Raw genomic sequence first — 15,006 nt, forward strand, 5'->3', positions numbered from 1 at the left:
GGACTGCACTCCCCTGAACCTCAGCTACATAAACACAAATAAAGATAGGTATTACAGGGCTAAAGCTACAGGCACCAAGATTTAAATAGGACTAGTCTTAAAAACAGGACTCCAATCTTCAAACAGTGTCATTTAGTTAAATGAAGGACCTTCATAGTAAGTTGTGCACAGGGAAAAATACACAAGGTGCAATATTACTCTTTTTGTTTAAAATTCAGTCATTTGTGCCAAAAATAGAGTACCAAAACTAGTATTAGATACAAAATAAATAACTTAGTTGCACTTAAATTTAGCAACCACACAAGGTAGTTTTAAAAATATTAAATAGACCATGCATTAGGAGATGTCTTATGCATGTTAACTTCTCTATGAAAAGTTTCTGGCTAAAAAGCTGCATCCCTTTTGGAAACTTTTCAAGTAAACAACCCATCCATCCTTAAAAACAAAATATATTTGTAGACTTACACTTATGGAAATGCAAAGTCCACTTAATGGACAATTTTGCCATCCTCCCAGACTTCAGAAAGTTTTTAAAGCCCTATTTTTGTTTCAAGTTTCACATTTTGAAATTCCTCTAAAGCCCCTTCCAAACTTCCCATATCTTAAAGCTTTTCTGGTTCACTTTAATTAGCTATGATTTGATTCTGATTTTATGCAATCAGTTAATCCTGCTAGTTTCTCACACAAAAATAGTGTTGAAGACAAAAATTAACATTTTAAGATCAATTGTAATTCTAAACCCCTTTAAAAAAAAAAAAGCAGCTATGAATAAGACTTACAGCAGGGTAAGCCCTAATTCTTGCAAAGATTTCTGCATATATGCAAAGTAAACATAGAAGTATTTGCAAGATAAGGGCCTAAAATAGCATCTGCATGGTACTTGAGAGAATTGTACTGCATACTGATTTGTCCATTATTTCTTTGAAGGGACTTCAACTTTAAGTTTAGTCATTCTAAAAAAAAAAAAAAAAAAAGTAGTTTCAAGAATTACATACCCACTCCTGTTAATTTTTGCAATAGTACCACCACTTATTAAAGTATTTTCCCATACAGAAAGCTTCTTGGTTTTCCTTGGTTACAGTTCAAAAGCTACTAGCAGCATTGTCTGAAATACTTTGTAAACTCAGAGACAAGGCCACTTTAAAATGGTAGGGCAGACACATTCCATCAAAACCATGTTTTTTAAATTAAGTGCAAGCTTATTACTGAAAAGTCTCAAATGTAGCAGATAGCAAAAGATTTAAAATCAAGTTATTAGATCTCACATTAAAAAAATACAACTTATGTCAGATTTATTAAGCAAATTTTGCTTAGTTATCTGCTGTTAGGTGATGACAATAGCCTCTTCGTTGACTAAGGATAAAATAACATGTATAAAAAGGAGTTTATTTGGCTATTCAGCATTTTATCCCTTCAAAAAGAGCACAATTAGACAAGTTTCTTTAAAACCTTCTTCCAAAAGTTGAGACTTTAGGAGTCAACTTCTGTTCCTTGTATTTAACAAGATGCCAGTAGTCAAAACAGTTATCAAAAGCAAAAGGCTTCAATATTACCACGTTTACATTCCAGTTCCTGTGCTACTTGAATGGGTTTTCTTTACCAGACTACAACTCACAATTATCACTCCATGTTCAATTCAGAGTGTGGGAAAGCATCAGGAACCTGAAAACATGTAGACACCTACATGCTAGGCACCAGATAAAAATAGTTGGATTCATTTTATTTTTAGGGAGAAAGTTGTTAAAAAGAAGCTGTAGCAATTCTCTTAGCTGAGCACCAATGCATTTCATGGTAAATAAGAGATAGGGATGTATTGGTTGAAAAACATGAATGGAACCCTTGCAGGGCCTAATGCGTTTTTTTCATTAATATAAAATTGGCTTTATAAAATGTTTTGGCTGCATGGCAGGAACTACAGTAATGATGGCATTATCAGGTGTCTGCCCACTGGAGAAACATCAGAGGGACCACAGCAGCCTCTCTAGCTGATGACAAATTGAATCATAGGAATCCATTAGGAAAATGCATTTTAAAACAGACACCAGTGTAACAACATGAAAGAGCTTAAAAAAAAAAAATCTTAAATTTTTTTTGATTGCAGTAAGTCTATATTAAGAAGAGACAACAAATCCACAAATAGTTTCAGCAATAACACTGCTGTTTATAACAGCAGCACAAGAATCTTACGTGAAGTGGACAAATAGATAGTATTCAAACAGGAAAACTGCATTCTGAAAGGTGCTTTGAAGTGCTCAACTGACTCAGTTTAATAAATTAAGCTGAACATTACCTGAGCTGTCTGCATTAATACTGCTACACCTCCTCTCACAGTACATACTATCTCCACCATAGGTTCAAGCTCATGGTTACATTCCACTTTCAAGTCTTCAGGGTCTGCTAATAAAATTTAGCAAGAAAATGTGTGCATTTTATTGGCAATAGCATGTTTTCACAACTATCAACTCAGGTTTTCATCCCACAGCCAGTTGACAAACCAATGGGGCAGAGGTGGGTTGTGTGTGTCCATTATTTTTGAATTGCTAATACCTTTAAAACATGATAGAGCCAGCACACAATGGTCTAGCAACACTTAAATGGAACAGAATTAAAAAGGTAGATATTACATGGCCAAGACTAGGCTTCATTGTTTGTTGGGTAAGTCTATGCACGGTCATGAGTAGTTTTTTGAAACAGTGAATAATGGAATGTGACAAGAACAATGAAGTTCAGTTGAAGTTAGTTTTTCGTAAATGCTTATTAGGAATTTCTACAGCACTGACTTGGAGGGGCCAGGACCCTCCAACAATCCCAGCTTGGATAGCTACACCCATTACCACTGCCAGATCAGGATCTACAGAGGTGTTGGGTTCCTTTCCAAAGAACTCTCGAATAACTCTGCGTATCCGGGGAATACGGGTGGAGCCCCCTACTAATACAATCTCATCCACTTCTGTCTTGGGTAGATGTCCTTCCTTCAGCACCTGCTCAATGGGCACAAGGATCTTCTGAAACAGGTCCTCGTTCAACATCTCAAATAGTTTTCTTGAGATTTCTGTTTCAAAGACAACTTTTACAGTGTTGCTCTGTGTTTGTGAAAAGTCATCCCTTAAAAGGTTTATCATACCATCGTCCATTTGTGAAGGTTCGGCTGCAATTCCGTTATTTATTTTTATCTGTTCTCTTTCTGAAAGTTCTTTTAGGTCCTTCCTTTCTGGCATGGTAAGAGAAACTCTGACAGGAGAAGAATTGTGTAGAGTCAAATTTAACTTGACTGCTTCCACAGCCTGCCTAAGTCGATGTATTTCTTCCTTTCTGGAGGGCACAGAGCCATACATTCGATGGATTTGGTCATACAAGTATTGCAGCAATCGCTGATTAAAGTCCTGTCCTCCAAGTTTGTTGTTACCTAAGACATAAAAATGTATCATGTCACTCACAGTATTTCAGAAGACAAAGACGCCCTTTATGTCATGTGCAGGACATTCTCATGGGACTGGGAAAAAGAAATGTTCACAACTATAGTGCCAACAGTCAGTTGTCACAACCAGAAGTATAATCATTTGGGGATATTTTGTAATGTGCTTCACGAAACAGGACAAGAATGTTCTCAGGTTCTCTGTTTCAATTTGCATAAATGAAAAAGCAAGGGGTTGGGGATTTCAGAGGAAGTATTTAAAAAATAATCCACCAGAACGCTAGGAAGGGGTTTGGTTAGTAGAGGGTAAAATTTGAAATGGAAAATATTTGTGGCCCGCTGTGATACTATGCAAGTCAATCTTTTCCATATTCCCACCTCACACTCCAAGTCTTAGTTACTGTCTACATCTCTGCCCATATTAGACATTTTCACTAATAGTAGCAAGATGAAACTCATGAAGGATTACTGCCTCAACTCCTGGAGCTGAACTTCATTAAGGGCTTATTGTATTTTAGAGCCTTCATATTAAAATCATATACTAAGGGATATTAATGTACACTGATAAAGGCTACTTTTGAGTCATGAGGTATCTATTGTCAAGTTCTTCCTGTGGAAACGCTGATTCCCAGTAGGAGTTATTTCAACTCTTTGGATCAGTGAGCTTCAAGCACTAGTAACGGACCCATCCTACACTAGGCTTTATAGGTAGCTGGTGGCATAGTGAACTCATCCCAAATTCCCTCTTAAGGTGTTAGTTCCACCTTAACCATCCTTCCAACAGTTTTCAAATACCTATGCCTGCTCTTCATAAGATTGGCCTCTTGAGTTTTCCAATGGAATGGGCACTACCCATAAATATTCAGTCCATCTTTTTATTTCAACTCTAAAAACGAGTTCATACTGTCCAACAGAACCACGTTGAAATGGTTGACTGCATTTATTACTCTTTTCGTTTTACTAGACAGCGCAGCAGATATCAACAATGGTACTCAGCCTCAGATCTGTCTGAACCCAGGTCATCTGCAAAGCAATTGTGTGTTCATTACATAGGTTTACAAAGCATCACTGCCAGAATTCTTTGCCAAGTGACGAATCAGTTTGGCATATTTGTGTTACAAAACCTGTTTCTGGGTTAACAGTGTGTGAGCTCTCCACCCCTTAATGTCTGAGCTGCAGCAAGCACGAAAGGGGACTGTTCTAAAGCACCCTTCAATAATATGACAAATCCCCTTGACTCAGACAGATGGAGGTAGTAGAATGCTTTGAAACGCCAGTAGCTCCAGGCACAATAATTGTAGAATGCACAAATGCTCAGGTTACCTGTGCACAAATATTGACAATGACAGACAACTAGACCACAGCTTGTTATGTTAAAATCAGCCAAAGAATGGAAGAATTTCTCTTAATTAAAATCATTTGCAAACCTAATTTTAGAATTATGGAGAGCAGAAATAACATTCAGGGGACCAGTAGGCCACCAAAAGTTTTAAGATATCAACTTTAGCATCCCTTTACAAGTGATTTTTTACGTGTATCCACTGAAATGATATAGAACTAGTTTTTACTTAAGAAAAAATAACATGTTTTATTGAAGTATGGGGTGACTTATCCTTACCTGCCATCGCTCGTGTCAGAAACATTCCTCCTTGTTTATTCAATAATGAGACGTCCAAAGTTCCTCCACCCAAATCCACTACCAGAACATTAAACACATCCGCTTTATGGAGACCATAAGCCATAGCTGCAGCAGTGGGTTCGTTAATTACCCGCAATATCTCCAACCCTGAAAAAGCAAAACAAGTTAACATTTTCTCCACACAACTGATAACTCTGTGTAGTACAATGGATTCCACTTAGTAACCCAGCCCAGTTGCCAGCAAAAAGCTGGCATTGTCCAACAGATGCCAATGAGTGGAAGGCAGGTTTGCGAGGCTGCAGCCAGGGAAGGAAGCACGGGGATGCACCTCCCCTCCTCACTGCAGCCCTGCAAACCTCCTGCGGGCAGTACAACAGTAGAGAAAGGGGCTGCAGTGCAGAAGTTGGGGCTTTCTACAGGGGACCCAAAGAGCTGCACAGGACCTCTCCCCTCTGCTCTCCAGGGCTCAGCATCTCCCAGTGTTTCTTCCCCTGGGTGCAGTTCCTTGGCAAGACACAGTCCAGAAAGCCCAGGGAGAGATACTGTTTAGCTCCAGCATCCTGGCTACAGCTCTCCCTCTCTGCTACTGCCCTGCCCACAGCCAGCCCTCCCCCCCCTTCCCCCGAGGCCACAGTCCCTTACCTCCTGTGCACAGGCAGGTTTGCAGTGCTGCAGCCAGGGAAGGAATGTCAATGGGACGTGATTTGGTTAGAAGCAACATTTTGCTGGGAACCAAAGATGTTAATATTTGGGTTGCTATTAAGTGGAATCTACTGTATGTTTACAGTATTCTATTAAAATATTCTATTAATTCTATTAAATTATTCCATTAAATTGTGTCAATAATTTTTGTTCAAACATCTTATATTTTACTTCAATCTGAAGGAAAAAGTTCACAGGGAATTCTACATCTCCCATGGCTTTCACTTTTTTTGTTTTTAAGATTAAATTTAAGAATGACATTCCAAGTTTCTTTTAGAGCAGTCTGTCAGAATAAAAACTGACTGAATAGTTCCCTCAGTGTGTTTTCTCAGAGGAGGCTGTGGTGGGATGGTTTTTGATCTTGTTTTTATCTGAGTCTGATTTATTTCCATGAAGTTTCCTGTATAATTTTCTCTACTTGAAAATTTCCAAAAAACCTTTTCCCTTTAGTGATACTTGAGAACATTGCTATCTGTACGTGCAATAGCCAACTGCACTTCATGTCATTTGAGAGTTCCCGGCTGATCTTGGTGATTGCTAATGCTCTGTAAAGTGATTTCTAAAGTTTTCTGCCACGGACTCTCTGTTGCTATTCTACATTTCACAAACAACTTAGTGTAGATGAGTAAACCTCAGGATAATTCAAAGAGTAGAGGGAAAATACTAAAAAGAAAGATGCATCACCTGCAAGGTTAGCTGCCTTAATAGTGTAGTTCCGTTGCCTTTCATCAAACTCTGCTGGCACTGAAATGACAGCCTTGGAAACTGGCATGCCAAGGTACTCCTCTGCCATCCTCTTTAATTTCAATAGCAGTTGAGCGCCAATATACTCAGGTGAGACGTTATATGTTTCATTGGTTGTCACTGAAAATTCAACTGCTCCATTGTTGCTGAAAATCTGGGGGGGGGAGGCAGCACAACCCACAAGTGTGAAACACAGCCCACCTTTCATTTAACAAAATGCTTTTGTGAAACTGTACTTGGATATGTAGAATACTTGCTTACTCCAGAATCTACTATGAGTGGTGACTTTGCCAGTCTAAAACATTCTATCTGAACCAATTTTCTTTACCTTCCATTATAAACAAATATATGACATGAAGGCATTCAAGTTGCTAGAAAATGTGCCTGAAGTACTTTTTTTCCTATTTTGGCCAAAGACACCGGTGAGTCAATATCCAGAAGTTGGCTCACACAGTATCAGAATTAATAATCCTACACAACAGCACATCCAAGGAATGAAAATAGTTCTTTTGAGGTGAACCCTATGTCTACTCTACTGCTAAAGCAGAAACATGCAGGACACCTCAGGAGACACACACACATATATAGGTATTTATTCTGTCCCCATCAAAGCAGTTGCTGAGTGCTACTGTACCACTGAAGATTTATTTTATGCAGACTCCCTGCACCCACTATTAGCTGAGACAAGAGAATGATTTCCGATGCCTGATTTAGTACCCATTGTTAAGTACAGTAACTCCTCACTTAACGTTGTAGCTATGTTCCTGAAAAATGCAACTTTAAGTGAAACAATGTTAAACTAATCCAATTTTCCCATAAGATTTAATGTAAATGCGGGGGGTTAGGTTCCAAGGAAATTTGGGGGGGGGGGGCAGACAAAAGGCATTATATACTGTACTGTGGTTGGGAAGTGCCCCGGCTTACCTCCTTACCTCACACAGGCACAGCCCGCTGCAGGCAAGGACGCTAGAAAGCACCTTTGCAGCAGCAGCGGCAGATTCCCCATTTGGCAGCACTTAGGACTTTCTGGGAGGAGCGGAGACAAAGCACTTCCCTGCTCCTCCCCCTCCCTCCCAGAAAGTCCTAAGCGCCGCAAACAGCTGTGTGGTGGTGGGGGAAGCGCGAGGAGGCGGAGAAGCGGAACTTGCGCAATGCTCCCTTGTAAAGTCGCTGCTCTTCTACAGAATCTTACAAGCAGGCAGCCAAACGACGTTATAAGGGAGCACTGTACAACTTTAAACGAGTATGTTTCCTAATTGAGCAGGGACGTAACACTGAAACAACGTTAAGCAGGACGACATTAAATGAGGAGTTACTGTATCTTATTGTGCTAGTTTCACCATTACTGAAAGACACAGCTTTGTAGAACTGTTAATTTCAGGTCCATTTATAATTATAACTGAACCTCATAAAAAAAAGACAAACTGAATGTGTAGATGGGAAATTGTAAGCGTGAAAGACTAGCTATCCATAATCATGAGAAACAAATGCATTGAGAACAAACTACGAAAGCTGTGTATTACATAATACAGGGGTCGGCACGCGGCTCGCCAGGGTAAGCACCCTGGCGGGCCGGGCCAGTTTATTTACCTGCTGACGCGGCAGGTTCGGCCGATCGCGGCCCCTACTGGCCGCGGTTCGCCGTCCCGGGCCAATGGGGGCGGCGAGAAGCGGCACGGGCGAGCAATGTGCTGACTGCGGCTTCCCGCCACCCCCATTGGCCCAGGACGGCGAACCGCGGCCAGTGGGGGCCATGATCGGCCGAACCTGCCGCGTCAGCAGATAAATAAACTGGCCCGGCCCGCCAGGGTGCTTACCCTGGCGAGCCGCGTGCCAAACGTTGCCGACCCCTGACATAATATTTTCAATTCAATTGCTATATACTGAAAAACACTATTTTGGTTAACATCTTATACATTATCAGCAGGTAAGGTCCTACTTTGTGTGTTGTGACACAAAACAAGGCTAAAACTCAAGTAACTACAGGGGAAAAAATGATTAGTACCCTAGAAATACTCTCCCTGGAGTGCATTTCTTGTTGTATAAACTAGAAATAATAAAAATAAATGTAGTCAATAGAGAAGGAGGCTCCATTTCAGAGAGAAGATTCTTGCATGTTTCAGCACCCTCCTGCTCAGAACAGAAGAGGGTCATGTATGTACTGTATCCACAAGCCATCACATCTAGTGAGTTCAAATTTGGCATTTGCCAACATAGTTACTCCCATTCCCAAATACTCTTCTCTCAGATTTTTCCTTCTGCTGTGAAACCAGTTGTTTTGCTCAAGTTCCAAATCCCACTTCTCTCTGCCTCAAGCTCATATGACAACACATTCAAGTATCATAGGTATAAAAATAACATAGGGTATAATAGCCAAATGCAGTTAACCAAATACCTGTACAAAATATTATTTTATCTTTATTTTAAATTTTTGCAATTTCTATGTTTGGATCCCACCAGCACAAAGACCATATTTTGTTCCTGAAATGCTACATTCAGGGTTCTGCATCCTGATGAACCAATTGCCTTTGTCTGGCAGGTTGAACTGCTCCCTCTGAACACGATATATATAAAACTGTAGTTTGTATAGAACTGGTGAAGATTGCTATCTGTTTACCTTAAATGGATATCTGCTACTTTCATTTTTCAGCTCTTCTGGAGTGAAGATTTTCCCTATGAATCTTTTGGTATCATATACCGTGTTCTGTGGATTAGAATCTGCTAGTTCTAGGCCATCATATCCCACGTACACATCCGTGTCTGTGAATGACACTATGCTTGGTATGCTGTTATGCCCACTTTCATCTGATATAACTTTCACTTGCCCTGTGCCAGCAAGGAACACGCCAACAGAGCAGTAAGTGGTGCCAAGGTCAATCCCAATCACTTTTGGTGTAGGCATAGGTAGATACTGTTGTGCCAGGTAGCCAGCCAACAAAAGGGCCAAGACAGCTGAACCTGTGAGAGCGATAAAAAGACAGTATCAGAGCATCCATCCAAACAAATCTGGAAGTTCTTCAAAGCTATAATACTAGTTGTGACAGTGGTAAACCGAGTGCCAGCTCTGGCCAAGGCCATAAGAACTGACAAACTCATAGCTGGAAGCCAAACCAGCTCACCTGTATGTTAGTTTTGTCAAAATAGGTATTAGTCTTATAATAATGCATTTAGTGTTTAGACTATGAAATGCTTGTAAATTGATGCATGCATTAATCTCACTTGTAATATTGGCATTCCATTCTATACGGACATACATACGTTTTTATATTGAAAACGTTTGCTCTGAATCTGTGAACCCAGGCATAGGAATTGTGTGTCTCTTCCCCCCCGCTGCACAATAAGACAACCTATCAAGACCATTAAGAAACACCACAATACAACGGATTGGTGAATGGCCCTCTCATCTTGGAAATGCTACATGCAAGGGAGCTCCTCAAATGGACTGCAGGGCCAAATGTAAAAGATAAAATAGGGTCACAAGAAAATCTTTCATTTCTTTGCTGTTTGAACTCTCACCAGGCCAGAGACACTTAACTAAGGCAGAGATCTCCAGGGCCCTGAAACTGAATTGACAGATTACTATCGCTATCATCTTTAGCAACCATGTATGGTATACTTGCTTGCACCTGTAAATAACTTTCTTATTTCTTTTTCCTAGTTAAATAAGCCTTTAGATAGTTTATTACAGGACTGGCTACAGATGTGGTCTTTGGTGTAAGATCTATGGGTAGATGAGGGGTAACTGACTCGTCTCTTGGGACTGGAAGCAACCTGAATATTTTGTGAGTTTTATGTAAGTGATCATTTATCACTAAGTCCAGCTTCCCTGGGTGGAAAGATAGACAGGAGAGCCCAAAGGGATAGTCTGACACTCCATGGTAAGACTAGTACAGTGGCAGTGGCTCAGGAATTCATATTTGTTACTGAGTTGGTGAAATCTAATTATAGAACATGCCACCAGTTTGGGGTGTCTGCCCTGTTTTTGACAGTCTGCCCTGAGGTAACACTCATGGCCATGAATCACTCAGACAGTATGATATTACTCTGTTTTATAAATCCCTCCACTGATTCCACTCAGTATATATCTTAGTATATATTTACTCTGATGTAAAAGTAGAATGTGAAATCACATTGTGAAACTACTTTGTGCTTAGTCTCATTTCCTCAGAAGTCAGTAGCAAGCTTGCATCTGGCAATTCAGGCAAACTGCTAGCCACTGAAGTGTAACATAGACAAGGACATAAGATTTGTGAAAGTTTAAAGAAAGGAATGGTAAATCAAAATAACAAAATAATGTTGCAAAGTGATTTACAAATACATACCTCACATGGAAGATGAGGATTAATTGGTAAGTATAATCCCTACATTACAGACACAGAAAATAAAGCAGAGGCTAAATGAATTGCTCAAGGTCACACAACAAATCAATGACATGGCCAGAGTAAGATCCCAGGAGTTCCTGGCTACCAGTCCAGGGCTCAAATGACATCTCTCTATTTGGCTCTCCCGCTTTTTTTGAAGATTGACATGGGAAATTCATGTTTTGTATGTATATTTATATTGACAATCAACGACTAGTCATATATCTTCCAGAGAGCAATAGCCCGATGTACTGGTATTTGGGAATTCATTCTAAGCATAAAAGGCAGCATGGAAGGTGGCACAGAGATGGGAGAGATGAGGGTGAAACTGTTGACAAAGCCAAGATACATGATATGAGAAGAGACTCAATATGCGAGCTGGGCAGGGTCAAGGCATGGTCTCAAATGCAAGAACAAGAAATGTATACTTTATAAATTGCACAAAGTGGAATCGGTGGAGGGATTTAAAGAGGAGCAAAAAGGTAGGATTAATGGGCAAAGATGATGTTAACATATATGTTTCTGACAGATGGGAAAGGAATTGTGCGTTTGTTTATTTTAACAGTTATTCTTCTCCTCTGTGTTTGAATGATTTTGGGGGTGGGGGATACTCTGTATAAAACCTGTACCGAATGGATATGTCACAAACAGAAATGATTCAGGCATAAGTATCCAGAAAAGCCAATTTGAGAAGATAAGCTTCATGCCTCGACTTGAAAATATTGACAGTTTATGGCAGATATGTTCAAGTTCAGTGTCCCACATGTCTGACACGTCACAGGCAAAAGCGCAAGACAAAATAGTCTTTGAGAACCTTTTGAAGTTGAAGCCATTCTGCTGTAACCAAATGTAGGTCATGACCAGGAATACATACAAATCCCTGTGATTTGACTGGCCAGAGTTACATGACGATTTATATATGAAAAGAAAACTTAGAGCTTGTACCAGATCAGAAATAAGGAAGAGCTTTTAGCATAATAAATAAAATACATTTAGGACGACAGACTTTTGTACTAGTCAGCACTTGGACAGCAGGATTTGGCAGCAATTATGACTACGGACTTCTCTACACAGAACTGTTTCTGACTTACCTATTTGGGTTAAACTAAACAGGAACAAGCCATCCTTGCTCCAAAATAAGAGAGTCCACACATGAAGGCAACCAGGAACAGATACCGTGCCTTAAATTTACATCCTAGCTTAATCCATGTGAACTGTCAAAGGCAGACAAGCCCTGAGTGTTACTATTAACCCCATAACGTGCCATCTTCAGGATCTATTGACCAGTAAGGCACTAAGATGAAGGGCTAAGCCAGGGATCGGCAACCTTTGGCATGCGGCCCGCCAGGGTAAGCCCCCTGGCATGCCAGGACGGTTTGTTTACCTTGCGCGTCCACAGGTTCGGCCGATCGCGGCTCCCTCTGGCCGCAGTTCGCCGCTTCAGGCCAATGGGGGCTGCGGGAAGCGCTGGCCAGCACATCCCTCGGACGGCACCGCTTCCCGCAGCCCCCATTGGCCTGGAGCGGCGAACCGCGGCCAGTGGGAGCCGCAATCGGCCGAACCTGCGGACGCGCCAGGTAAACAAACCGTCCCGGCCTGCCAGGGTGCTGACCCTGGCAAGCCGTGTGCCAAAGGTTGCCGATCCCTGGGCTAAGCGCTCAAGTTTGAAGACTAGGCCCTCCATATGGATCCCCAGGAAGGGGATCAGGAACAAACCTGTGACGGCTGGAAAAGGTTATCATAAGAATGGTCATACTGGGTCAGAACAAAGGTCCATCTAGCCCAGTATCCGGTCTTCCGACAGTGACCAATGTCAGGTGCCCCAGAGGGAATGAACAGAACAAGTAATCATCCAGTGATCCATCCCCTGTCGCTCATTCCCAGCTTTGGCAAACAGAGGCTAGGGACAGTATCTCTGCCCATCCTGGCTAATGGCCATTGGTGGACCTATCCCTCCTTTAATTTAACTAGTTCTTTTCTTGAACCCTGTTATAGTCTTGGCCTTCACAACATCCTCTGGCAAAGAGTTCCACAGGTTGACTGTGCATTGTGTGAAAAAAATACTTCCGTTTGTTTGTCTTAAACCTGCTGTCTATTAATTTCCTTTGGTGGGGCCTAGTTCTTGTGTTATGAGAAGGAGTAAATAACACTTCCTTATTTACTTTCTCCGGACCAGTCAAGATTTCATAGACCTCTATCATATGCCCCCTTAGTCATCTCTCTTCCAACCTGAAAAGTCCCAGTCTTATTAATCTCTCCTCATGTGGTAGCTGTTCCATACCCCTAATCATTTTGTTGCCCTTTTCTGAACCTTTCTCAAGTCCAATAAAACCTTTTTAGATGGGGCAACCACATCTGCACGCAGTATTCAAGATGTGGGCGTACAATGGATTTATATAGAGGCATATATAAATATATATTTTCTGTCTTATTATCTATCCCTTTCTTAATGATTCCCAGCATTCTGTTCGCTTTTTTGACTGCCGCTGCACATTGAGTGGATGTTTGCAGAGAACTATCCACAATGACTCCAAGAGCTCTTTTTTGAGTGGTAACAGCTAATTTAGACACCATCATTGTATTTGTATAATTGGGATTATGTTTTCCGATGTGCATTACTTTGCATTGATCAACATTAAATTTCATCTGCCATTTTGTTGCCCAATCACCCAGTGTTGAAAGCTCTACACAGTTAAGTCCCAGGCAGACTATCTTGAGTAGTTTTGTATCATCTGCAAGTTTTGCCAGCTCACTGTTTATCCCTTTCCCCAGATCATTTATGATAATATGTTGAACAGGACTGGTCCCAGAACAGACCCCCGGGGGACACCACTAGTTGCCTCTCTCCATTCATCAACTCTGCTGCTCCTTTATGCACGTTACTACTCACGGCCGGACAAGCTCCCCTCGACCCCTGGGCGCAGGCGAGGGGCTGGCAGAGCAGCTCGACCTCCCTGCCGCGAACCTCCCCCGGGCACACAGCGGCCCATCCCCGAGCCCGGGGGCTCAGACTCTCCCCCCGACCCCGCTCGCTCGCTCACCCAGCACCGTCATCTCGCCGGCCATTTCCCCAGCGCTCGCTCCCAGCTGCCGCTTCTCCTGCCGCCGCTTCCCGGTCTCGGCTGTTTGCTGACGCTCCGTTTCTGCCAGTGCGAGGTTTGGAAACCCCCGCTCCGCCCGCGCGGCCCCCTGGGAAGTGGAGTCCGCTCACCGTCCCCTGCCCAGCGCGGCTGAAGGGCCGTAGAGTCCATAGAAACTACAACTCCCGGCAGCCGCCGCGAGAGCGAAGGTGCGTCCCCGCGTAAAACGTCATCAAGACACGTTTCCAATCATCTTCCGCGTTCTAGTGCGCAAGCGTAAAATGGGATGGTGCTCTTCAGGCACGTGGCTCGCAGTGTCTGCTGGGGCGGGTAGTCCTATTGATTCATGCTGGGCACTGCAAGCCGTTCTCTCTTGTGCATGGGTCAGGCCCCAACGTCATGAGATTAGTTATAAAACACAGGAGGGGATTTTAAAAAATAATAAAATGGGTTATTTTGGGTTATTGCTTGCCTGGTTTTTTCAAACATTGTTGGGCACAGAAACCCAGAAACCGGCCAGATGCTCCAGGTAAAACCAGAACAGGTGGCAACCCTAATTGGAGATCACATTTTCCAGCTTGTCTGCCCCACCATGAGGGCTACAGTTTTAGGAAAGCTGAGAATAGATCTTCGTATAATTCCGTGTTTCCAGGACCTGGAGCATAAAGAAAAAAAAAACACCAAATATGGCTAGTCTGTGATAGATACTACAATTTGCCAGGGAACAGACTGGGCCTTTTCAGGCACCATTTCCAAAGTCTTAATTCCCCTCTCTCCCCCCACGCTATTGCCAACTCCCAAGGATTCATAAATCAGGCCTCAAAAAAAAATTAAAAAAAAAAAAAAAAAATCACAAAATGGGCTTAAAACTATTGAAATGATACCAGGATTTTGTTTTGATTTGTTTTCCAATAAAATTTGTGACCTTTTATTTGCCTTTAGGTTTTTCAGCTTTTAGGGTTCACTCAGGTCATGGCAGTCAAAGATCTCATGGCAACCAGAATGGCCAGAAATTTACTTTTTCAAAACGAAAGTGGAGATTCTCACAACACTTGACTTCTCTAG

The 15,006-nt window shown here is 41.9% G+C and overlaps 1 protein-coding gene across 1 annotated transcript; it reads right to left on the reverse strand.

Annotated features, from left to right (window-relative positions):
* Window positions 1–2,149: 2,149 nt before the first annotated feature.
* On the reverse strand, window positions 2,150–13,973 carry HSPA13 (heat shock protein family A (Hsp70) member 13). The gene is made up of 5 exons (XM_065420398.1): window positions 13,903–13,973; window positions 9,118–9,458; window positions 6,441–6,654; window positions 5,034–5,201; window positions 2,150–3,406 (listed from the first exon to the last, which is right to left on the reverse strand). Exons 1-5 carry the CDS (start codon window positions 13,925–13,927, stop codon window positions 2,727–2,729), a joined length of 1,428 nt encoding a protein of 475 aa, XP_065276470.1. The 5' UTR covers window positions 13,928–13,973; the 3' UTR covers window positions 2,150–2,726.
* Between the last annotated feature and the right edge of the window lie 1,033 nt (window positions 13,974–15,006).

This window comes from Emys orbicularis, chromosome 1, assembly GCF_028017835.1.
Source record: "Emys orbicularis isolate rEmyOrb1 chromosome 1, rEmyOrb1.hap1, whole genome shotgun sequence".
Classification (NCBI taxonomy): Eukaryota; Metazoa; Chordata; order Testudines; family Emydidae; genus Emys; species Emys orbicularis.

Bases quoted from the DNA above. Each gene is read 5' to 3' on its own strand.
- HSPA13 (XM_065420398.1), bottom strand. From the start codon at position 13,927: ATGGCCGGCGAGATGACGGTGCTGG. The intron at 9,459-13,902 runs GTGAGCGAGCGA...TCGCTCTCACAG, and splicing joins CGGCGAGATGACGGTGCTGG to GTTCAGCTGTCTTGGCCCTT. The intron at 3,407-5,033 runs GTAAGGATAAGT...TTTATGTCTTAG, and splicing joins TCTGACACGAGCGATGGCAG to GTAACAACAAACTTGGAGGA.